Source organism: Pimephales promelas, chromosome 22 (genome assembly GCF_988280905.1).
Source record: "Pimephales promelas chromosome 22, fPimPro1.hap1.1, whole genome shotgun sequence".
Lineage (NCBI taxonomy): Eukaryota > Metazoa > Chordata > Actinopteri > Cypriniformes > Leuciscidae > Pimephales > Pimephales promelas.
This window is the reverse complement of record NC_142790.1, coordinates 3,028,140-3,055,078: the sequence shown is the minus strand read 5'-3', so window position 1 is coordinate 3,055,078 and position 26,939 is coordinate 3,028,140. Positions and strand designations below refer to the sequence as shown.

Genomic DNA, 26,939 nt, shown 5'->3' with positions numbered 1-26,939 from the left:
TAAATGTTTATTTCAACAGATTGTTCAAGTCTCTAACTTTGGACCTCACTTGTGTTCTTGCGACAGTATAGCAGTAACAAACCTTAGTAATCAAGGGGGCGACAGAGTTACGTTGCAAACGCCTGTTAAAAAGCCGATGCAGTATTATATCAACAGCAGTTTAACTTTAAATAACTTGTACAGTGAGATTTTGGAAGTTCAGAAAAGCTTGAAATTAAGCTTGCATTGCTAAAAGCCCTTATATAGAGCATGTTTCAGGCCTTAGTCAAAGCTACTTGCATTTCAAAATAGAGGTAAACCAGCTCCTCAGCGCCTGACTCTACAACTTCCATTGAAGATTTGTTTTAACTCCCCAGGAAGTTTAACTTCATTGATTCCCATGCTGAGAGTGTCAGGGTGACAGAAGCTCTTAATGCAGACAGCATGATGGACTGATCTCTAAGGCTGTACTTTGATTCCCTCTCAAAGAAAAGCTCACCGTCTTTGGTGCAAGACAAGAAACAAATTATCCCAGTACCTCCTATTCTTTCTTTGACCCTTTTTTTGTGAAGTTCTGAGATGTGTACTTTTTTCTATTTTCAAGAGAAAAATATATGTTTTTTAGTAGGGATGTGCCCGAAGCTGAATACCTTATTCGGAAAGGCACGGATAATGACTTCAAAATGACTTCAACCAATTTTTGAGGAATTAAGCCAAAAATAATGAGAAAAATACAAAGAACCTTTTAAAATAGCCAACAAAACTTCTACCCTACCGCAATGGGCCGGATTTGCCCCGGATTGGAGTGGAACTCTGGGAACAAAAAGTGCGTGACAGCGAGGCATGATGGGTCATTAGTGGTGTGTGTGTGTGCGGACAGGTGGAGGCCGAGCAGGTTTTCATATATACATGCATCTGGAGACGACCTCCTCCAGCTCTCAGGAGGATATAGGGAATAATAGAGACACAAGATGAAGTCCACAGCTCCTTCATTAAGGACTCCAGCAGAGCGAAAATGAGGCTGTTCTTTTAACTCAAGAGGATGGACTTTAAATTAAACAGCATGATAATGCATAGGCCTTTCTGCATACCTCACTAGGAGATAGAAGGACAACTGCAATGAAAAGTGTGGCTGAATTTGTTAGATTGAATTATTAGGAACATGTTCATGTTCAAGAGTCTTTCTAAAACACAATTAAATTTAACTAGAGTCCATACACACTTCCAATGATTCATTTTTCAACATGGAACTGAGAAATCTTGCGACGCTAGTTCATGCGAGGTCACGGCAGTACAGAGGAAATGCATTAGTTTTCCTGTCTTATAATCTTGACTGCTGTTATCTTTAAAATAAATAAATAAAAAATAAAAACTACATATATTAACACAATATCGTTCAAAAGTTTGGGCTCACTATAAGATTTTTTTATTTATTATTATTTTATTCGGCAAGGATGCATTACATTAATAAAAAGTGACAATAAATGGATTTATATTGTTACAAAAAATATATATATTCAGAATAAAAGTTGTTCTTTCCTGAAAAAAGTATTACTTTCCAAAAAAATATGAAGCAGCACTCTATTATCAACATTGAACTCTATTATTATCAACATTGAACTCTATTATTATCAACATTGAACTCCATTATTATCAACATTGAACTCAATTATTATCAACATTGAGCTCTATTATTATCAAGACATTGAACTATATTATTAACAACATTGAACTCTATTATTATCAACATTGAGCTCTATTATTATCAACATTGAACTCTATTATTATCAACATTGAACTCTATTATTATCAACATTGAGCTCTATTATTAACAACATTGAACTCTATTATTATCAACATTGAGCTCTATTATTATCAACATTGAACTCTATTATTATCAACATTGAACTCTATTATTATCAACATTGAACTCTATTATTAACAACATTGAACTCTATTATTATCAACATTGAGCTCTATTATTATCAACATTGAACTCTATTATTAACAACATTGAACTCTATTATTATCAACATTGGACTCTATTATTATCAACATTGAACTCTATTATCAACATGAACTCAATTATTATCAACATTGAAATATATTATTATCAACATTGAACTCTATTATCAACATTGAACTCTATTATTATCAACATTGAACTATATTATTATCAACATTGAACTCTATTATTATCAACATTGAACTCTATTATTATCAACATTGAAATCTATTATCAACATTGAACTCTATTATTATCAACATTGAACTCTATTATTATCAACATTGAACTCTATTATTATCAACATTGAACTCTATTATCAACATTGAACTCTATTATAATCAACATTGAAATATATTATTATCAACATTGAACTCTATTATTATCAACATTGAAATCTATTATTATCAACATTGAACTCTATTATCAACATTGAACTCTATTATTATCAACATTGAAATATATTATTATCAACATTGAACTCTATTATTATCAACATTGAACTCTATTATTATCAACATTGAACTCTATTATACTCAAAATTTAACTAATATTATCAACATTGAACTCTATAATTATCAACATTGAACTCTATTATTATCAACATTTAACTCTATTATTATCATCAAAATTTAACTATTATTATCAACACATTAAACTCTATTATTATAAACACTGAACTCTATTATTATCAACATTGAACTCTATTATCATCAACATTGAACACTATTATTATCAACACATTGAACTCTATTATTATCAACATTGAACTCTATTATTATTATCAACATTGAACTCTATTATTATCAAGGTTAAACTATTATTATCAACATTGAACTCTATTATTATCATCAAAATTGAACTATTATTATCAACACATTGAACTCTATTATTATCAACATTGAACTCTATTATTATCAAAATTGAACTATTATTATCAACATTGAACTCTATAATTATAAACATTGAACTCTATTATTATCAACATTGAACTCTATTTTTATCAAAATTGAACTATTATTATAAACACATTGAACTCTATTATTATCAACATTGAACTCTTATTATCAACATTAAACTCTATTATTATCAAGGTTAAACTCTATTATTATCAAGGTTGAACTCTATTATCAACACTGATAATAATCAGAAATGTTTCTTGAGCATCAGATCCTCATATTAGAGTGATTTCTGAAGGATCATGTGACACTGAAGACTGGAGTAATGATGCTGAAAATTCAGCTTTGATCACAGGAATAAATTACACTTGGAAATATATTAATATATATTTGTTTTCTAAAAATCTTCTTTCAAAATGAAAAAAAAAAAATCACATTCACTGCAAACTTAATAATTTATGATTATATGATTGCCAGGAATTTAGATGACATGATTTAGAAAAATAAAAAATAAAAAAAGAAAGAAAGAAAGAAACATTATAACAAAATAAAAATATTTCACATTTCACAACTATTTCTAGATCACCAATAAAACAAGTAAATTAATTGATCATATGAACTCATGAGAACATCTTATTCACATTGTTCTGAAAATATAATTTGTAGTACAAAAACATTATTAAATAGAATAGAAATAGAAGCAATCTCACTCTCAGCCACCTTCATTTCATGTAAAACAATTTTATTTTAAATGTACTGTATAAACTGTATGTATAGTTCATGCGAGGCGTGAACTATCACCTCGTGGCGCAGTGGATGGGACACATGCCTTTGGTGTGAGAGACCCGGGTTCCAATCCACTGTGAGACACCAATGTGTCCCTGAGCAAGACACTTAACCCCTAGTTGCTCCAGAGGCATGTGACCTCTGACATATTTAGCAATTGTAAGTCACTTTGGATAAAAGAATGAATCGTCAGCTAAATGAATAAATGTAAATAAATAATTGTATGTATTGGAGGCTGAACAACAAAAACAGGCACAGCAAGATAAAACGAGAGAAGCTTGTACAAAATGCTGTTGTTATTTCTCAACAAGCTCTCCACAGATTACACAATCTATGTGGAGCAGTACCTGTCTCTGAACGATGGCCAGACTGTCCCGGGCCTTCTTCAGAAGCTCCTCCACAGCTTTCGGATCTCCCACGGTCCGGTTCTCCCTGAACGCATCTCGCACCCTCCGCAGAGCGTACGTCCTACAGAAACAAAACAGATCACTCGGCTTTTAACGTGTGCTACCTCATGTAAAATTGTGGGGTCCAAATTTCTGCAAAATTTCAAGGCAAAAAAACTTGTGTAAAAGTCCCATTACAATCAATACAACAAAGACTTGAGCTCATGGTTGCCTCACGCTTGAGTTTTTGTTAACACTATCAGTTGGGTGCTACGCTATTTCAAACATGATACAGCATTAGCGTTTTAGCTCTACTCACAAGGCATGTGATGTCCGAACTGCTGAAATACAGTCAACAACATGTTTCATTGTTTCCTTTCAAAGCAATGAAACGTGCAGCATAACACAGTGCAACGCAATATTATTGTGTAGAAATGTCGCCACAGGCACACAGAAGTCTCTTTCCAAGCAAGCAGCTTTCTGTTGATCAAGACCACACATATCTGTGACCAACTTGAACATGTTGTAAAATCTATTGTGGGAAAAGTTGTTAGCAAAACGTGGATTTCAAACATGAAATCTGGACATAGACTTTATTCCAAAATTGAAAGATCACAAGAACCACTGCAAGGTTTTGTATATATATATATATATATATATATATATATATATATATGAAGAGTTCAGATGCAAAAGCCTCTAAGTGTCATTTGAAATTTCCTTCTAAAATGATCATTTTTATCAAGCTTGTATATTTAAGTTCAGTAATTTCACTTAAATGGCAATGATAATTACCTATTAATTGTCATTTAAGTGAAATTACTGAACTTAAATATACAAGTTTGATAAAAAAAATCATCATTAAAGAAGAAAATTTCAAATGGCATTTAGAGGCTTTTGCATCTGAACTCTTCATATATATATTGTATATATAAATACACACACACATGCATGTATATAATTAAGAAATATTTGCATGTATATACTTTATATATATTTATACAAAATTAATATTATACATAAATATAAATATTTTATATATTAATACGACATTTTTTCTTAAATACATGCATATGTGTATTTATATAAAAAATAATTATACACACTACACACACATATATTATATAAACACAAACATTTAATTTGGATGCGATTAATCGCGATTCATCGTTTCACAGCCCTAGATTAGTTTTACAATCTCTTTATGAAGTTTTTGAAAGTTCATCAAAGTGGTAGTTGTGTAGCTGGAGGAACAGAAACATCTCAAATTTCATCCAAAAGATCTTCAGTCTTACGGGTTTGGAACGACATGACATGAGGGAGAGTAATTTTCATTTTTGGGTGAACTATCCCTTTAAGAAATGAGATCTGACTGACAAGGATGCAATGAGCTCTTCACACCAAACAGCGTCGCTGACGGTAGAGACAAACTCAGTCACATTTCTTTCGGATGACAGAGTTCATTAGCGCCGGTGCTGTGTGTGCCACATGCTAATAATGCTGGAGCCATTACTAAGCTGTAAGGTGCACTTCTGGAGAGTGTGAGGCATCTCCAGCCTTTTCATCTGGAAACACGAGCCGTGTGATTCAAACGAAGGCCTCAGTGCCACGCCAAGATCAAAGTTTCGCCTGGCACCCGAGGAACCACCAACCAACACGCTCTGACAGCCAAATCCAAGCCTCCCACCGTTTCATGGGATGAGGAAGGGAAAGGCCGAGAGGTGAACGAAAATTTGCAAATAATGGGAGAAACCCACAGAGAAAGAGACAGACTGAGAAGCACACTCACGTGGAAGCTAAAAAATCTTAGATCATACACTAAAAAAAAACAACAGATGACAGATGCAAAATTGTTTCTTGCGAAGGAAAAGGGGCAGTTGCTATAAAGAGCGAGTCATCTTTAGAAATATCACAGTGACAAACACTTCAAAGGAGTCAGAAATGAGCAGCCGGCTTTGAAGCACACATCATGTGCCTTTCAACAGGCTCGTGTGTAATAACTGAGACAAATCTGAGGTCAAAACCACACACAACACAAGTAAAACGTGTATAAATAAATCTATACACTTTCTGATACAACACATTATTACTCAATATGGGCTCACATGTGGAATAAAATAAGCTACACCTTATGAAACACGTTGAAGTAGCCATAAAATACACTTTTTGTAGATGAAAACGAGTTATGATTACAGGAGAAGCATATTGATTAATAAATACCTTAATTTGTAATATCTCACACAATACAATGTTACGACCTAAAAATACTTTTACCATACAGTGCATGATTTGTGAACTAATACATTTAGATTTTTTCATCACATAACATGCTCCATATGTTGGGCTTTTCTTGACGCGCTTTTAGCACCACTCACTAGACAATTCACTTTGAAAGGGATGCAACGAAACGCGAAGAAGCAATGCAATATTTTTTCGTAGAAATGTCACCATTTGCGAAGAAAAGATGTGCGAAGCTACCAAATTTATTTATAATGATATGAAAACAAGTACGGTAGTGTATTGTATACATACTGCTTCATTGTCTGTTTTTAAAGGCACACTGTGCAGGAATTCCGTTTTTGTCAAATGGCGCCCACTAGAGTCACTGTGGAGAACTTACTTCTCCACGCAGAGCGTCTGCCATAGACTGGTCTCTGCACTCACAGCCTGATACCCCTGTGATCCTGTTATTTTAAGGTACACATCTTGCAGTGCGCATTTATTGCATTAAATAAGATACTTAGGCTTTTTGTTAGTTAGTTTAGTTTTTGAACTCAAGCTGAGCGCTCATGTCCGCTGATATCAATGTTGTGGATACATAGTGTCTCTTGTGGCTCGCGCAGTCTTCACTCGGACGCGCAGATGCGGAGACTCTCTATTCATCACAAAATAAAATGCACAAAAACGTGTCCCTGCTTGATATAGACTGTAACCACTGATGAACATATTCAGTTTTGATGGGAGAGAAAAAAACTTCGAACCCGTAACCTCTGAAACACTTGGCAAAAGATCTCCCTCTAGACGAGTAGTTAATTAAAAAAAAAAAAAAACATCGAATCTTTGAAAACGAAACAAATCTTTTTTTCCGAGTGAATTCGTTCGTTGAATGAACCAAATAACATGAAAAAAGATTTGTTCATTTTGATAAACGAGTTCGAACAGGAGAGTCACGAACGTGCGTCACAGAAGAGACCAAGGCGACCATTTTTTATTTTTTATTTTTTTAAATGAGTGATCGTTTCGCTTGATAAGACCCTTATTCATCGTCTGGAAGCGTTCAAAGCCCTTTGAACAGTTTGCACTGAAACTGTCTTTTGGACCTTGAACCGTTTGGTTCCCATCGAAGTCCATTATATGGAGAAAAATCCTGGAATGTTTTCATCTTCATTTCTTTTCGACTGAAGAAAGAAAGACATGGACATCTTGGATGACATGGGGGTGAGTAAATTATCAGCAAACATTTTTTTTAAAAGTGAACTACTCCTTTAAGAAATCAAACAAAACTTGCGGATCGATGCATGTATTTACGGCTTGAGCAGAGCGGCTCATTCTCTTTTCCTTTTCCTAGTCTCTACCGACCGCATTTCCTTTGCTTTTTCTATGAGTTTGTTTACCACTGAAATGACTTTGAAGCTGTTATATTAAGGGTACAATTCTTGCATAGCGTGCCTTTAATGTGTATGTGTCCCGCTCAGTCAAAACAAACTTCACGAGGCGTTAGTGATAGTTTTCATTTGGCCTCTAGAGGCCGCTCTCGTTCTGTATGATGACAGCCGAAATATCGGTATGGATATTTGCGGATATGTTGTTCCAACAGTCAGTTATCGTGGCAAAACCGATCAATCGGTCGACCTCTCCACATGTAATGTTAGTCAAGCTTCACATAAACGTAGCTTCACATGGACATTTCTGTCCGATTCTCCAGAAAAACTAAATTTTAAGATTTAAGATTTCTAAATGACCTTGAGGTGCACGTTAAAGATTTTTTTTTTTTTGCTGGGCTGGGTCTTTTATATTTGGCATTTTCACTGAAACTGCTAGCTGATTTCACTCAAGTCTCAACTTAGCATTTTGCTAAGCTAACAGCTTGATACTCCAAGCACAGAAAATAGATTTTTAAAATGCAAATTTTGGGTGAACTAGTACATTTAGACTTTGGGCTCTTTGGACTCATTTTAAGAGCTTATTGCAATGCATGGTTTCCTTTTCTGTGAAGGTTATGATGCCTAGCATTGCCAAAACAAAAGATTGGCATGATCATAGGCCTTTAAAAATAACATTCAGACACTTTTGTTTGCATGGAAAGCAAATGTTCAAATCAACATTACAATAGAATAAAGGGCTTTGTATACGTTTCTATATAAAGTAAAGCCATCTTGGCTCAACAAATACTTCAGTTTACATCACTTCCCATTACATCACATACTCGGTTAATAATAAACCACTCATTTCATCCCTTCGAGGCAACAGCTGATAGATATTTTCAGCATTTTCAGCCATCTGGCTTTAAGGTCATCAACAAGACAAAGCATTTGTCAAGAGGAAAACAGAGACCGATCTGTAGATCTGTGGTGAGTTCTGGATGGGGCCATTGGACAATTAAGCAGTTGGTCTTTGTCATCAGTGTAGGAATGGCTGAATCATCGAGCATCACGCGTTTCGAATCCTCAGAGAGACACTCATCCTCTTTGCCAAGCAGCCAGACTTAAATGTGAGCCACGATGCACGTGACAGAGCAACAAAACGCTTGTGTTTTTTAAGAATGCGTCATATTGTCGGATATGGTTAAGCCGACCTTAACATAGCATCCGACTGAATGTAGTGGGTGGGATCGTGATTAACACATGGGCACCTGAAAGAATGATATTCATGGAGATGAACAGAAACTCTCACGATCTTACGATTTTGTTCTGTAGGCGACAATTAGCGTAGCATCACCCATGGGCAGTTAAAAACACACAATTAATTCACCTCACCAACACAACATATGAGTAATAATAGGCATCTAAAAGAACATAAAACAACTTGTTTCATGGTTCTGTGAAGTGGAACCAATTATAATGGCTTAATATTTAATGACACCTTCAGCTGTAAATACACGGGCCATGCTTTATTAGCTAAAGATGCTTCCTGCCCCTCGAATTAAATTCACACGTACAGTTTAAAAATGATGAGTGTGGCCAAAATCATGTTAACAGAACTGTGAGAGAACAAACGAGGAGAAAAAAGGAAAGATGATGGGGGGAAGAGAAATAAGAAAAGAAGAGCCAGTGAGAAGAAATGAGAACGGAACAGTAGAATGTTTAAAAAGAAACGAGAAGAAACGAGAAATTATGAGAAGAGAAGAGATGAGACGAGAAGAGAAGAAACGAGAAGAGACGAGGCGAGAAGAGACGAGAAGAAACGAGACGAGAGAGACAAAAAGTGAAGAGACGGGATGAGAAGTGAAAAGATGAGAAGAGACGAGAAGTGAAGAGATGGGACGAGAAGAGACGAGACGTGAATAGATGAGACAAAAGAAGACGGGACAAGAAGAGAAGAGACGAGAAGTGAAGAGACGAGAGATGACGAGAAGAGAGAAGACGAGAAGAGAAGAGATGAGATGAGACGAAAAGTAAAGAGAAGAGAAGAGACGAGAAGAGACGAGAGATGACGAGCAGAGAGGAGACGAGAAGAGAAGAGAAGAGACGAGAAGAGACGAGAGATGACGAGCAGAGAGGAGACGAGAAGAGAAGAGAAGAGACGAGAAGAGACGAGAGATGACGAGCAGAGAGGAGACGAGAAGAGGAGAAGAAACAAAAAGAGAAGAGAAGAGAAGTGAAGAGAAGTGAAGAGAAGAGACGAGAGAAGACGAGATGAGAAGAGACAAGACGAGAGTAGACGAGATGAGAAGAGACAAGAAGACACAAGACGAAAAGAGAAGAGAAGTGAAGAGACAAGAGGTGAAAAGAAGAGATGAGAAGTGAAGAGAAGGGACGAGAAGTGAAGAGAGGAGACGAGAAGAGAAGAGACGAGAGGAGACGAGGGACGAGAAGTGAAGAGAAGAGAAGAGAAGAGACGAGACAAGAAGAGATGAGACGTGACGAGAAGAGACAAAAAGAGACGAAAAGAGAAGAGACAAAACAAGACTAGACTAGAAGAGAAAAGAGAAGTGGAGAGAAGAGAAGAGACGAGAAGTGAAGAGAACGGGACGAGAAATGAAGAGACGAGAAGAGACGGGAAGTGAAGAGAGGTGAAGAGAAGGGACGAGAAGAGATGAAAAGAGAGTGGGTTTTGAGGGGTTTGTCTTGCAGCGATGCCATAGAAGAACCGTTTTTGGTTCGTCAAAGAACTTTTCAGTCAATAGTTCTTAAAAGAACCTTTAAAAAAAAGAACCTTTTCCACTCTAAAGAACCTTTTTTTGGAACAAAAATATTCTGTGGATGTTAAAGGTTCTTCATGGAACCATTAATCCCAAAAAAGAAGCTCTATTCTTAAGAGGGTATCTCACTGAACATATTCAGTCAAGTTTAATGCAGCATGTCAAATGAACAGACATCAGCTATGAATAAATAAATACAAACAGAAGAGAAAACAGCCCTGGGTTTGAAACGGACGCCTCACAGACAAACAGCGAAGAGTCTCGGCAGAAGAACGCTTTCAAAGATCTGTGAGATTACACACGCAGATCTCTGTGACGTCATGCCCGATCACTTATTTATCTTTAGCCTTTAAAGCTTTATTTCTTGTGAGCTTTCTGAATAAGACTGAGCACAAACATGCCGTCATTGGCTCCGCACGAGCGTGGAGCGGAGGACCACGGGGAGGGTTATATTTAACGGGAAGATGCCTTACGTAAGAGATGCCCTACTTTCTGCAGGATAGCGTGAAAAAAATGTCTCTCCTCAAAAAGAGTCTCTCCTTCTCTCTGCGAGCGTGTTTTTTTTGGCAGATCTGACATTTTTTCTTACCTTCCGTCAAACTCAACAACTCTTTCATCCTCCCTTCTCAATCATTCCCTCTCACTGACTGAATTTGTTTCCGGCTTTCAATCATCTCGTAGTTGTCCTGCATTTCATTCACTCTTTTCCCTCCCTGCATCTCTCTCTCTCTCTCTCTCTCTCTCTCTCTCTCTCTCATTCTCTCACATGCTCTTTCAACTTCTTTCCTCCTTCATAAATGTGAGAATTTCAGATCACACACACACGCATGGCTCAGACCACAACCCAAAAAATCCCATTTGAAGGTGTATTACAATGCAATGTCTCAAAAATGCCAAATATGAGTTAAAAAAAGGCCTTGAATAATTTAACAGACACAGTGCACATTGGTTTTCTCGCTGAACCAGGCCGGCGTTACACTGAAAACAGTGAAACATTGTATAGTTTCTTTCACTAATGTTTCAAGAATGGTGGCCATTGTCATTTACTCACACTCAACTAGTTTCAAACCGTTATGAATTTCAGAAGAAAGAAATTCATACAGGTTTGAAACAACTTGAGGATGAGTAACGATGACAGTTCTGTCAGAACTATTCCTTTAAGTGTTATTTTTAATAATGTGTAATGCACTTTATGGATTATTTAGGTATCTATTAATAATAAAGTTCGGGCTAATAAAAAGCCAATATTATTTAAATTTTTAGGCCAATAACTGATAAATGGTTACGGAAGCGGATTAGGGCCAAGCAATAATAAAAAAATAAAACCATCTCGAGATTAAAGTCATTATAATGCGAGGTTAAACGACTTTATTCTCGATATTTAATGAGTTTATTCTTAAGATTGTATTTACACTTTTTTCTAGAATTTTTGCGAGTTTTTTTCTTGAAACCACGACTTTATTCTCGATATTTAATGAGTTTATTCTCAAGATTGTTTTTAGACTTTTTTCCTCGAAATTTAACGAGTTTTTTCTCGAAACACAACGATTTTATTCTCGATATTTAATGAGTTTATTCTCAAGATTGCATTTACACTTTTTTCTAGAAATTTAACGAGTTGTTTCTCGAAACACAACGACTTTATTGTCGATATTTAATGAGTTTATTCTCAAGATTGAATTTAGATCTTTTTCTAGAAATTTAACAAGTTTTTTCTCGAAACACGACTTTATTCTCGATATTTAATGAGTTTATTCTCAAGATTGTATTTAGACTTTTCTAGAAATTTAACGAGTTTTTTCTTGAAACACAACGACTTTATTCTCGATATTTAATGACTTTATTCTCAAGATTGTTTTTAGACTTTTTTCTAGAAATTTAACAATTTTTTTCTCGAAACACAATGACTTTATTCTCGATATTTAATGAGTTTATTCTCAAGATCGTCCTTTCCTCCTTTCTCTTCGACTTCCTTTCTCGAAATGTATCGAGTTTAATTTTGCATTATAATGACTTTAATCTAAAAATGGTTTTATTTATTTATTTTATATTTTTATTATTGCTTGGCCCTAATCCTCTTCCGTAAATGGTCGCTATTAAAAGTCTACAGTCTGAATAAAAAAAAATAATAATACAAATTAAAATCAATGAATTTAGGTATTGCAATATTATAATGCACAGTGCATTTAACAGTGTCATTAAATCATTAGTGTATTTAAAGTGGTACACTTTAAAGAGATAGATCACCCAGAAATGAAAATATATGTCATAATTGGGTGAACTATCACTTTAGCTGAGAATTACAACATGGACAATTAATAATATCCAATATCAGTTTTCAGTATATACAAATTGAACCAAAAATGTCAATTAACTCGTGAAACAAATCACTAAAAATGTGTTCTTTGTAAATGAGAGCCCTTGTGGCTTTCAATTCTTTACGAATTTCTTCAAGAACAGTACACAAATCCACTCTGCCTAAAATGTTTCTTCAATGAGGTATTAATGAATTGCATTCATATTAAGAATTGTATGCAGGCAAACCGAAAGGATTAGAAAAGCAAGAGCTCAAGACTGTTAACATGTGAACGCTGGCAGACTTTAAAGGAGAATCACACTGGAGACTCAAAGCTCTGGAAACTGAGTGGGTGGGAGAATATTATCTTGTTATTCTGTGAACACTTTAAGTCTTTTAAAGCTATTTGTAATATAAATGCACCATGAAGATAGACTATCTGAACAATAACTTGGAATGATATTATGGCTTGATTTTCCCATATTAGATAAAGTGTTGAGGTGAGAAACAGGGGATGCTCGAATGACACACATGTTTTTTTCTGCAGTATGTACACTTTGCATTGAATATCTGGCTTACCTACAGGCCTACATTTGCCAAAATATGCAGAAGCACGACAGAGCGAGCACTGTGAGGCTCTGTATCCCAGAAAGCAATGCACTTGACTTGACCTTTATTTTTCAGTGTGACAAAAGAACCAAAAGTAATATCAACCACGATGTCACATTTCTTGTTTAAAAGTGCAATAATAATAAAATCACAATATATTACAATTGGTAATAAATGTTACAATTTTAGACCAACTTTCTGAGTGGTGATGCGAGTGGTTAAAGGTCTGGAAACCAAAAGACTGAACTGAAGCTTTGTAGGGCAGTCAAATGATTAATCGCATTCAAAATAAAAGTTTGTGTTTACATAATATATGTGGGTGCACTGTGTATAATTATATATATATATATATATATATATATATATATATATATACACACACATGCATGTATATTTAAGAAAAAAAATATTATTTATATATAAAATATTTATATTTATATATAATATAAATATATAAATCTATAAATATTTCTTAAATATATACAAGCATGTGTGTGTATTTATATATATAAAATAATTAGTGCACCCACATATATTATGTAAACACAAACTTTTATTTTGGATGTGATTACTCTTTGACAGCCCTAGAGGTGTTAAAATGAACTGCAACCTTGTCTTAAATTTTTCATCTATCTTACTTCATACACATTAATTTGACTTTTCCATAAGAAAATGTATGTTATCGATTTGTTTCTATTATTAGGAAAATTTCATATTCATCAAACTAAATGAAGAAACTCAAAACCCAACTTTGCTCATTTTAAAGCAGCCTTTAAAATGTATTTTGAGTCAGTAAAAATCGAAAAGCCCAAAGATCTGCATCACTGCTAAAGGAATTTAATATATGTCTGTGATGCCCTTTATCTTTGTTTTTTTCTTTGTTTTTCTTTCTTTTCTTTTCTGTCTTTTCTGTTTCTTTTTTTCAAAATTATTGTTGTTTCACGTTATATATATATCAAATGTGAAAATGTGTAAAAGAAATGTCAAGAACTTGATATCAAACTCTGCAATTTTGAAAATTCAATAAAATAAATAAATAAATAAACATTATAAATGTCTTTACCTTCCCCTTTCATCAATTTAATGCATCCTTGCTGAATACAATTATTTTATAGAAAACAATGACATCAAATGGATCAAATACATGCCGTTTAATAAATATATTTTTGGTTACACTTTATTTTACGACCCGCAAACAACTGTGTAAGTACACTGAAATTACGGTGTATGTTTCTGTAATTACGGTATGGTGTACTTCTGTGTAGGAATAATGGAACAAAACATTAAGTTTTGGGTAATAAACAGGTAACAAGCACCACTTTAATTTACAGCCCGCAGGATTAACACTTACCCTGTAACTACACAGAACAAGGGGGTAACAAATTATACTTACTATGTAGCAATTCGAAACAACACTATTTGCACTGTAATTACAGAGAAAGGTACTGTTATAAAAAAAAAAAAACACTTTTTTATTTCACAGTATATTTGCCCTGAAGTGCCCTGAAATTTGCAATTGCAATTCAATGGGATAAGGTAAGTACTAATTACCACATGGTACGGTTTAAATTAAAATCATAGCAAAAACAAATTATTTCGACTTAACTTTAAGTAATCTAGTAAGAAAAACCAATAAATTTAATTTTTATCATAGTATGTGTTTGTGTGTGTGTTTAATTTTTAACCCACAGATGTCAAAATTACCCTGTAACATTGCACAAGAATATATTTTGCCAGAAATGTGATACATTTTATAAACAACAGACATACAATTTTTGCATGGAATATATTAACAGAATAGGTTATTAGGTTACCTGTTATTTTTTAACTAATTAAGTCATTTGCTTATATCTGCTTGTTACCCTTTTATTACTCCAAACTTAACATATCGTTCCCTTATACCTACACTGAAGTACACTATAATTACAGAAAAGTACGCAGTAATTTCAGTGTACTTACAAAGTTATTTGCAGGTTGTATATCTGCTTGTTACCCCTTTATTACCCAAAACTTAACATATTGTTCCCTTATACTTACACGGAAGTACACTATAATTACAGAAACGTACACCGTAATCTCAGTGTACTTGCACAGTTGTTTGCGGCTCGTAAAATAAAGTGTTACATTTATTTATTAGAAAAATAAATATATAAATAATAAATAACAAAAAGAAAAACCTCCAAATTGAAACAAAACGAACTAACAAACTAAATATATCTTTAGTTTTCTTCCTCTTTATCCTGTATAAAATGTAATGCATGCTCCATATCTTCTAAGAATGTATTAATATTAATTTTATTACAAATAATAAAGAAACTGACAGAATCTGCCTGTAAAAGCCACAGACACTATTGCTTAAATGACACGAGCCCGTTCTGCTGATAAATACATGCAAATCTGTGTCATTACCTGTAGTTATACGAGGGGAATTTCTTGCTCTCTTTCAGAAGCATTCTGTAGAGTGAAAGTACATGCTCTCTGCTGGACGCCGCCATGATGGAAACAGAGCTGTCAGTTCGACGCAAGGACCCAAGAACAGCTACAAGAGGCGCGCCTGAACACATACACGCTCTTTAGCGTTAAAATATACGATCCAAGCTGATTTTCAAGTTTAATTCATACATTTCTTTCACTATTAAAATATCACAAGGTACCACAGTGTTATAAATTAATATATACTGTGAGATGTGGTGTTTATATTGATCAGGCAGATCCGCATTCGTCTCAATAACAGCACGCGCTTCCAGACAGAGGTGAGTGAGGGGTTGTTTTGTAGTTTCATGCGTTGATTTGCACACATTTATTCTGTTTTTGTGAATGATGACGTGAGAGTTACTGTCAGTGTTAGTATTTGGCGGCTGTTATTTGATATGTGGCTTGTCAGTATTGAGTTGTCCGTTTGAATATAAATTACAGGCTAGCTAGAGCCTGTTCATGAGTCTGAGCAGATTAATCTCAATGAAACTCCTCACACAAACAAAAAAACAATATATCTTTTGTTTATATTGGTGTTTATCCCGCCAATTAAATATATCTGACTCTTTAAATTAAGTCATCAAGTGATTTTATGAGACAGAGTGTTCACTATTGCTTTCCCACTGCTGCTTTTTATATTTACATGTTACAAATAGAAATAGCACTTCTATTAGTGTAGTTCCGGCGGAAGCGTGATCGCTGACCCGACTCATGACGTAAACACACAGTTTATATACTTCACAAATATGGAAAGCATGGATAAATAGCATGTACCCGTCGCCTTTGTGTTGTTCGTTTCTCAGCCTCGATGAAATGCTGTTGGAGAGGATTTAGTCTTTTTGTGACTGCATTCCATCACTGTTATCGAAAAAAAGGGGAAAATGTAGTTCTCGAGGGAACCTATACCTGTTGCAAAAGTAATATTTCATATGTTTTGGTTAAATTGAAACCCAATATGTATGGTCTAACTTATGCTGTATGCCAAACTCATATAACCTAACATATTTGCTTAAAGTTGTGATTAAAAAGAAGTTGTGATAGTCTTTTCTTCCATATTGTGATGTATTATGTATATCCAAGTGCAACAGCTCCAGGAGCTCAACCTCTGTCTCGCATGCATGATAAGATAACAGGATATTTTAACTAATTTGCAGTAAAACTAGTCGATCGCGAGCGCCTCCACAGATAGACCTGTAGATAAACACATCTTTCAGGCTTGACACATCAGTCAGAAGTGTGGCGTGAGAATTGGCTCAATTGCGTGAGTCTCATGCTGAATGCGTGACAGTTGGCAGCCCTGTGTTCATACAGCACAACATACAGTCTGCAAAGTGTTAAATTATATTTGTGTAGCTGTTAGGCCTGTACTCGCATTAAAACACATATATATCCAACCCCATTTTAAAACAGTCAGTGTGTTGAAACGTCTGTCAGAGTTTGAAGTCTGCAGGGACATGTCTTTTAATGGTGAGACTTTTGTTTTTGTACTCTGGCCTTTGCAAATTATATCGGCCTACATATCTGTTATCGACTTTCAAATATAAAGAACTATCGGTTATCGGTATGGACCAAAAGTTTTACATCGGTGCATCTTATGACCTTAGAAATCCTGGTAAGGAGGTTAAGAAAGATGGCCGTGGGGTTTGTTTCTGCTGTTGTGTTATGCTCAGGCCTGTCTTTAATGCTGTGTTCACATGCTGTGGTAAATAGGATATTTTCCGCTTGTGAACTGGTATTTACCAGTGTGTTGCGTTCAAGTGCTTTTGTTGTCGTAATGTGGTAAAAAGATGGAGATCCAGACCTGTTATTTAGCTAAAACTATTTTAGATTGCTTAAGTCATCTGCAACATCAAGAAAATGATTTATCAAAACTCAAAAGGTAAATAATATGCTGTAGCCTATATTTTCTAGATCATGAGAATAGTATATATTTTACCATTCACGACTCTCGTGGTGCTCTCCACCATTTTGAAAAGATCAAAGGTTATCTCATCTCTGCAACTCGTCCATCAAAATATTCTACGAGTTGCCCAGTGGAAAATACCACATGAAGGGGTGTTCATGTGCATTTTCCACGTCGGCTTTTGGTATGTACCATAATTACCATAGCACATGAACGCAGCATAAGGCCGTGACACGCCGAGTCAACGTCAAAGAACTCGTGGCGATGAAAGACGAATTTGTTGCCGCTTTGCGTCAGCTGCGTCTAAACCAAAGCAGCACTTGAACGATCTTTTTTTTTTTATGTGGTCGATTCAAAATCGATTCTCAAAGGCCACGAATCCATCTTTTTCCATATTTAGCCTATTAATCTCCCAATATATCGCACAAAAGCGGGTATTAGCTTTCCTACACTGTTCATAGGCTTGCAGCCTCAATGTTACAGCTAATCATGGTGTGAGATTTTATGTTTGTTTTATCTTAAAAATAAAATAACCAGATCCTGTTTGATCAAAAATCTTGTCTATTCATTGTATGCATTTGAAATATAGAGTTGGCTTCTGTTTTAATGTACCCAAGTGTAGCTAAAATAAAACGAGTTTTATATACAGGTTTGTGGCTCTTAATGTCTTTTTATTAATTAACCACTTGTAAACTTATGTTCACTGTTCTTTTTTTTATAAATATAGGATTCGTATAACATCTATATTCATTGAGTCAAATCAAGAATCGAATCGGGAATCAAAATCGGATTTAGAATTTAATTGAGAGCTTGCTAATCGAATTGAATGGGTAATTCGATTGTCTGTATCATCAGTCAATCAATAGTCAAAAAGGGAAACTGGAACTTCAGATATACAAACCGTAAACAATGCGGCGCTTGCTTACCATCGAATATCAATCATGCCCATCACTTCATTGCAGGCGTCTCATGTTATGAAAATATTTGCGTATTTGAATGCTCAGGTAAGAGGATGTAAAATTAGAACAGCTTTTCGTCTGTCTAGACGGAAGCCAGCGATCTCTCTCTCTCTCTCACCAACGACGGCCCGACGCGATTCAACTTGCGAAATCTTGCCGACGTGTGGATCACATGACAAAAACTAACCCGATAAACGCTCGACGTTGGCAGACCTTTGGCTTTGTGTCACGGCCTTTATTTTGACGGTGGCTTCCATTTTAAGTCAAGTAGGGCTGGGTATCGTAACAAAATGTTCGATACCGATACCTTGACTTTGATAACGGTTCTTGATACCTTTTTCCATACCAATTTTATGTAACCAGATTAAACAATATAATATTACCTACATTTTTATTTCATTTTTCAGTTTGACTTTTTCACACTCATATTTTGAGTATGTCAAAAAGCACCAATACTAAAGTTTTCTATGTTTCCTAATAATTTAACAACATGTATTATTACGGATAAACTTTACTTTTAAGTGTCTGTACGCTTATCAGATTTACCGTGTTACCAGTCTTGGTGGCAATTATCTTGTCGAAAATATTGTATCGCGTGCTTCTTGGATCGAGTCTGGCACATAGGTACACTCTGGATCATTTCCACATATTTTCTATCCCATCTGGGTTGGGACGCTTACACGCACGCACACACACACTCTACGACAAGCTACGTCTCTGAGCAGCCGCGTAAACTAGTGTTTTCCGCCACAGCCAATCATGCTGCATGTTTATTGTTTCAATGACGTTGATGAGATTAACCACTTAGGTACCAAAATTTTGCACATGTTTCGATACTCGGTAGTACCGAGGCAATTCGGTCGGTACCTAAAAAGTACCAAACTCGGTACCCAGCCTTAAAGTCAAGTCACTTTCGTTTATATAGCGCTTTTAATAATATAGACTGTTTCAAAGCAGCTTTACATTGATAATAGGAAATGAAAGTAACAGAGATTGTTTTGGCTTTACAGCAGATCTAGAATAAAGTTATTAACTGAGAACGTTTCAACTGAAAACAGAAAACGTTTAATGTGTTCTGGCTGTTGATTTGCAACAGTGTTTGGTGGCTCAGGCCCCGTTTACACGATGGGAAAATGCAGATATTTCTCTACGTTTTGCCCTCTCATTTACACGAAAACGCCGTTTTTATCACTGAAAACAATTATTTCTAAAAACTCCGGCCAATGTGGAGATTTCTGAAAACGCCGGTTATGTGTTGTCGTGTGAACTGGGAGAAACGGCGTTTTAGGTTCTCTCTTGTCGTTTCTGAGGATTCTGATTGGCTTGAATGGCTTTATCCTTAACCCCTACACTGCCGCCAATAGGTTTGGCATAGTTATGATGGCGCTCGATGGCGTATTTATGCGGGTGTGTAAACAATGTTATTTTTGAAAATGGAGAGGGGGAAAATATAAATACCCGGCTTTGTGTAAACGTGGCCTCAGTGTTTTACCTCTTTTCACTTCCATGTACTAAAACCTGCATCAATTAGAAAGCACTTTTGCTAATAAGCAGACGGTTGCAAATCCACAAATTGTACTTTAATCTGTTTACGTGATGTAAAAGGAAGCCATGATCCTTCAGCTTGGGTGTTCAGGCAGCTTTCTTCAGAAACACATCAGATCAACCCATGGATTTGGCTGCAGATCTATAAGTTTTAGAGCTTCAATAATGTCCACTTTCTCTCTGAAATGCTGGCTAAGGGAATCATATGCCTCGCTTTCTTGTGAAGAGTCGATGTTTGAAGATTCTTGTTCTAAAATTAAAGTGTGAAGTAAGTCACATCTCAAATGAATCCCACTGTGATGTGTTAAATCTCTGAGTCACTGCTGGAGATGTTATGAGAGGTTATTTTACGACTGCCATCAGTAAATGAAATTATTATTTTTTTCCTGATTCAGTGTGGTTGAACATGGAGAGAATATAGTAGTCAACATTTGAAGTGGATCAAAAAAGTGAATCAAAGTTGACCTATAAAGACAAGAATGGGTATTGTTAAAAATTCATGTATAACTTTGATGAAAGTAATCCACTTCAAATGTTTACTACTGTATAATGTGTGTGTGTGTGTGTGTGTAATGAACTGTAAAACACTGTTGAATTGAGACACTGATGATTGTTGGTGCATTTTAGCACTTTTATGGGTGGCCAGTGTGTCTGTAATGGGCTGTAAACTTAGTCTGGGTTTCCCCATGCTCCCTTGGTGCAGCGCGATTGTCTGTAGCCTGGTTATAACCAGACCATTCTCAGTTGTAACTGAGTTATGGTCTGGCAAAGCATCATAGACAAATCATCTCCAGTGGGGCATCACCAATGGATGTCTCGGATAGACCTAAACCAATCAGAGGGATGAAGGAGATGACGTGTGCAGAGCAGCGGCCGGCAGAGAAACATCTCCGAGTGTAGTTCTTTGCTCGTTTTTTAAGAAAAGGGAAATGTTCGAATCGCTTAAAACAGACCCAATAGCTGATTCGAATGAGTGATGTTCGACGGCGGCATCCATATTTGTAATGTAGGCTACAAAATCTGCTTCAAATCCCAGCGCTGTTGTCATCGTGTAAAGCCCGCCCCAACGTTTCTGATTGGTGCCTCGATTTCAACGGATTGGAAATGGGTTTGAATGAGCTTTCAGAGCAAATCTAAATTTGCCGGAAGTTGTCTGGGTTTTGAACCAATGAACCAAATTTTCGCCTGAGATAGGGAACCAATCACAGAACAGGGAGGGAGCAGCAAGACAATGACGACGCACATGCGAAACACCGAAGCAGTTACTTTGTTCACATCTATGGATCCATCTAATTACCTTTTGATACAGCCTTTACATAAATCCCCTAAATCTCTGACCCATCGTCTTCTTCCTCGTCTAATTTTCTGTCGCTCTACATACGTCATCTGGTATCATTGACCCGATTGGCTATGAGCTGCGTGCAGGCGCGTTTGATAGACATTCGTAGCACCCAATTGACCCCTTTTCAGTTGGTAAACATGGTGACGTTTTTATGTGGGCGGAGTTTAGGTGGAGGCAGAACGATCCCTCTGGCCGCTTCACTAACGCTAGTTAGCAAGTATTGTTAGCTTGTTTTTAAACAATGACTGGAGACAATCCAATTTTATTTTAATGTGTAAGGTCACTCACTGTCCAGGACCGTGATTGTTATTTTAACGGACAGAACCAGATAGCCTTGACACGCTCACTCAAGTCAATGCATGGACGATCTGACAGGATTATAACGTTACGTTACCTCGGTTGAGTGGCCTGACTTCTACACCTACCTTATAGAGAAACCGATCGTAAAGAGAGGGCATATAAATCTTTAGATGCCTATAACTATGTGCTGAATTGTCCTGTACAAGACGTGTGTGTACGAGCCAGCGCCGAGACGACGACAATGTAAAGAGTGACATTACGGTGCGATTTTAATCATGTGAATATTTTCTAGAAATAAAAATTCCAGATACAGCATATTCATTTTTCATCAATTCTTGCACATTTAATAATAGTAACAATTATTTAAGCTCCTTATTATGTAGCCGAATCTGTGCTGGTTTGCATTGGCCGCCTCCAGTTTTCACGTAGTTTTGCCTCCAGCTAGCGCCGTGACGTATATGTGACGTCGGCGCAAAAGGGGTCTATAATACGGCTCTGGGCATTCATAAACCACACCTCAAATACGAGAAAATGAACATGTGGCTTCCAGAGACCATGTCTCATTCTCAATGATACGTGGTTTGGCGTTAGCCAGGCTATTGTAAACTAGTGTTGGCGACAAAATCTGACATTTTTGTTTAAAAAATTTTGTCCACCCCTATAGACTTTTGTGTGAGCTGGGCTTAATGCATCTGTCGTACTATTGACACTTTTCACACGAGGTCTTTGGAAATGTGGAGAACGGCAGACGACAACAAATGAAATGGTTGTATTCCCATTTGCTCTGTTAGCAAAAGAAAGAAAAAATACATGATAGCGTTTCCATGACTTTCTAAAAGAGGGACAAATATTGAGAGAGATTGAGTACAGCAGTCCGAAGAGAACATGGTGTGAAGTTTGCCATCACACCCTCGGCCGTCGTATTAGAAACACCTTCGCAATGTTAATTAGCTGTTTTATTTTATGAAAATATATTTTACATCTCTTTATAAAAAAAAATATAACAACTGCGGAAACAACTCCTCTTCGAAAAAGGGTCAATGATAACAGATTTCTTGATGCAGTAGCACACCTTTATATTTTCCTTAATGTCTTTTAGAGAAACGGTTAATCTCATTTGTGTTTCTGACGGGTGTTGACTGAATGTCTTTTGTTGAGGGAAATATGGATTTATGGTGATTTTCAGTTGTGTTTGCAGTCCTTGTGTTCTGTGTGTTTTCAGCATATCAGGGCCACGGTTTGTGTTTTATCCTGCAGACAAATCAACCCATCCCCATCAGCTTTATGAAAAACACAAGCTGCCTTCTCAGTCTCCTCTGAGGAACACGTTTCTCTTGCTTTTCCCGTCTCTGAAGCATGAAGAACGGCTCTGTCTTTGACCCGCAGAGATCGATGTTGTGCTCATAACACATGAGTGTGTGTAGAGATGTTGAGCTCAGCGGGTTGGGTGTTGAAGATGAGGTTGGTTTTAAAGGGTGTCTGCTCCTCAGCGCTGCCGGAGAAGGTCACAGACGTGTCCTGTGTGCAGATCTGTCCCTGGCTTTGAGTGGAAAGGTCACCAGCGAGTGGCAGGTCAAGACAGCAGACTGTGAAACCGTGTCGTCTGATTGAGTTGATCTCTCCATTAGGAGACCAATTAACAGAGGGAGGAATGAGAGCTGATTATGCTGGCCCAGGATTATTTAATGCTTTTGTTTATGCATTTATTTATCTAGTTTTTAAATGAAATTCAAGATGATAAATAAGCAAGAGGAAAATTTTGCCAGGATAATTAGTTTTCTGTAAATGCATATTATTTTATAACAGAGTGAGTGAGAAACTTAAGAATAACACTGCGCAAATAAATACAATGTAACACTTTTAAGCTTTTAAAAATAACAAAAATAAAGCTTGTGTATAATCACTTTTATGCTGTTTTAAATTTGAAGGCATGTACACAACCAATACATTACAAACAATTCCTGTTTTTTTTTTTGTTTTGTTTTTTTAACCCTCTGATAGTCTTCGTTTAGGAGTCACGTCCTGAGCCTTCCCGGTCAGAAGTGACCGGACACCTAAAAATGAAGCTTCCTCCATCCCAGTAAAAACAAAATGCAATTTTATTTTTGTTCTATAATATTTATTCTTTTTAATTTAGTATTTTGAGACAATTTTATTGAATTTATTAATATTTATGCAATATTTATGATCTATTTTTGCCATGGATATATATATAGAGGGGGGACAGAGGACTATTTTTTTTACGACCACTTAGCATTCTCGGATCATGATGACCTCGATTTTTTTTTTTTTGTGTGTGTGTGTGTGTGTGTTCTCATACCAAATGCAAGAAATGTCACCAAGTATCATTACCTTCCGATGAAGCTGTGATTTTTTTAAAATTCAAAACAGAAAATTATTCGGTCAGAAGTGACCGAGGACCATCAGAGGGTATAAATGCTGTTCTTTTGAAGTTTCTATTCAAAGAATCCTAAGAACTATTATAGATTCCATAAAAATCTGAAGCAGCACAACAGTTTTCAACATTAATAATCAGAAATGTTCATCAAAATCATCAAATGATTTCTGAAGGATCATGTGACTCTGAAAACTGGAGTAACTAATGATGATGGAAATTTTATCACAGGAAGAAATGCATACATTTTAAAATATCACCATAGGAATCAGTTATTATACGTTATTTTAAATGATGTACAATATTATAACTCTTACTGTGATTTTAGTCAAATGCAGCAAAATAGTTAAAAAAATCATTCCGACATTAAACTTCTAAACAGTTGTGCATATTTATAAATATAATGACATTTATCCAAAAAAAAAAAAAAATCATATTTGAATAAGCCAAAAGTCTTTACATTGGCAAAGTCCAGCTTTTGAGTGTGTCCATATTGAAATTGTCCCCCATGATACAGATGTTTATGCAGTTATGTTTCACACACGTCTCAGCGCTCTTCCTCAGGTTGGCTTATTTGGCAGACGAAGGACAATTTTCCAGTTAAATCAAGCTTTTGGACTGTCATCCAACTTCACAACGTCTACTGTACCTCCTTTAACTTGATCACGTGACTTCTCCAAGATGCCATTCGAGTTACTTTTACTCGTATTAATACTCATATTTATCTCTTATTAAATGGCAATTTCACGTCTAGTTGAATCTAAAGAGAAGTCAGATGTTTTGTTGTGATTGTGTGTTGGTTTGTCACCTGGATAATACTCTTCAATTTTCATCTTTTCAAAACCACATCCATTTATGCACAGGCCCGTAGATCAGAGATGAGAGCTGTTTCGGCAAGACTGTCTTGTTGGATGATTCTTGTTTTCATGTTGATGACATGCAGTTTTCATAGATGTTGTGGAGAGTGAGACGGCTCGTTAGTGTGCTTTGTTTCTCCTTTTTGTCTAGCGATTGTCATTCTTCCCTCGCAGCATATCATCGAAAACACAGAGAAGAGTCTTTTTCTCTCTTCACTTGAAAACCTCTCAGTCAATCTCTTTCTTAATGAGAAACAAAACTTCTCGATGACAGTTGAGTCCGCCTTCGGTTGTGTTTTATGTGCATTTCTTTTTTTTTCTCTGATATTTGTTTTTCATTCATTTTTCATTAGTGCTTGAGGGACAAGTTTAGGCTTACATAGAAATCTATCATTGTTATTCATCTATCATCTCTGATTTTAGGGTTAAGTTATGGTTAGGGTTTAGTTTTAACCGTTCGGGTTTCGGGGATCGGGTTTCAACTATGTTTTCGTACAGGACATGTTCAACATGACATCATGACTTTTGCGTAAACATACACGCCACTTTTAAGTCAAGTGGCGTGTTATCTAGGGCTGGGTTTTGACACAAATTTCACAATTCGATTCGATTTAGACTCACAAGCTTGCAATTGAATTTCGATTTTGATTCGATTCAATATTGATTATTTTGGATATCAGTTACAATAAATGGCAAATTTTCACAAGGAAATCAAATCTCTTAACTAATGATGTAAACTATGGGAGTCTAGTTGTAGCCTATAGGCTTCATTAGCCTAATATGAAGGTAATAATGAACTGTTTTGTAGCTATACAAACACTTAAATTACACTTTTATTTATTTTTATAATAAGAACATCAAATGAAATATAAACATTTAAATGGTGGCTGTCAAAAACTTGCCAGATTTATTCAAATATGCATTAAATGTTGAGGAACATTAAGATTATAATGCATATGTAATATGGTGTATATATTTAGCAAAATACTCCTCTCTAGAGTTAATTTTTCTAGCTGACTAACGAGTTTATGTGGGTTTTCTGAGGTAAATATGACGATACATGACATTGATTACAAGCTGTTTAACTGACGTCTTTCCACGGTTGAAACGCTGATTGAGCGAATCAATGTGACATGATACGGATTTCGATAAGTTGTACTCTATCTTTTAACACACTTTCAGATGCTCATTCATGTTTATTTGGCGCTGTGACTGGTATTATTAAGCCGGAAGAGAGGTCAGTGCTGCTGCTTCTCTTGAGCTGTGCCAGAGCGATCTCACGCCACAGCGCCAAAACGTTATTTATGTTTTTCTAAAGAAAATGGACGTAATTTGAAAATTGAGACTTTGTTTCATATCAATAGTAACAAAGGACAAAGATTATTGTGAGTTGTTGGATGCACGCAGCCGCGATACAATGATCCATTCATTGAAATGAACCAGGATGACTAATCGATTCTTGAGATTTAAGAATCGATATCGGTTCGTAAAAATGAGAATCGCTTAATTTCGAGAAATCAATAATTATTACCCAGCCCTAGTGTGTTCTCTATACGCATTTTGAGCTATCCAGGTTTATGCGTGTATGTCTATGCCGTTAAATGTCCGAGTGATTCCGCGTGTATGTACACGCCGTTAAATGTCCGAGCGAAACAAAGCAAAATGTAGATCTACATCTGGGGAGCGATATTTCTTTTCCTAGGATGGTACGGGGAGACTCATAAATGCCATTAACCCCAGTGACGGGTAGGTTTAGGGACAGGGTTGAGGTAAGTCATATATTTATATATACAATAATATAACGTTGAGTCAACGGCGTTCATAAACACGCTGAAAAGTGTT

At 35.9% G+C, this 26,939-nt stretch overlaps 2 protein-coding genes across 2 annotated transcripts in view; one reads left to right on the top strand and one right to left on the bottom strand.

The window, feature by feature from the left end:
* The window catches only part of lyrm4b (LYR motif containing 4), a 60,017-nt gene extending 44,132 nt beyond the window's left edge, over positions 1–15,885 (bottom strand). The window contains exons 1-2 of the mRNA XM_039690659.2: positions 15,731–15,885; positions 4,017–4,137 (exon numbers count right to left, since the gene is read on the bottom strand). Coding sequence (XP_039546593.2) covers positions 4,017–4,137; positions 15,731–15,885 — 276 coding nt within the window. The remainder of the gene's footprint in view (positions 1–4,016; positions 4,138–15,730) is intronic.
* Positions 15,886–15,939: 54 nt separating this feature from the next.
* The window catches only part of fars2 (phenylalanyl-tRNA synthetase 2, mitochondrial), a 181,251-nt gene continuing 170,251 nt past the window's right edge, over positions 15,940–26,939 (top strand). Inside the window, exon 1 of the mRNA XM_039690544.2 lies at positions 15,940–16,074. The gene's annotated coding sequence lies outside the window, so the exon portion shown is untranslated. The remainder of the gene's footprint in view (positions 16,075–26,939) is intronic.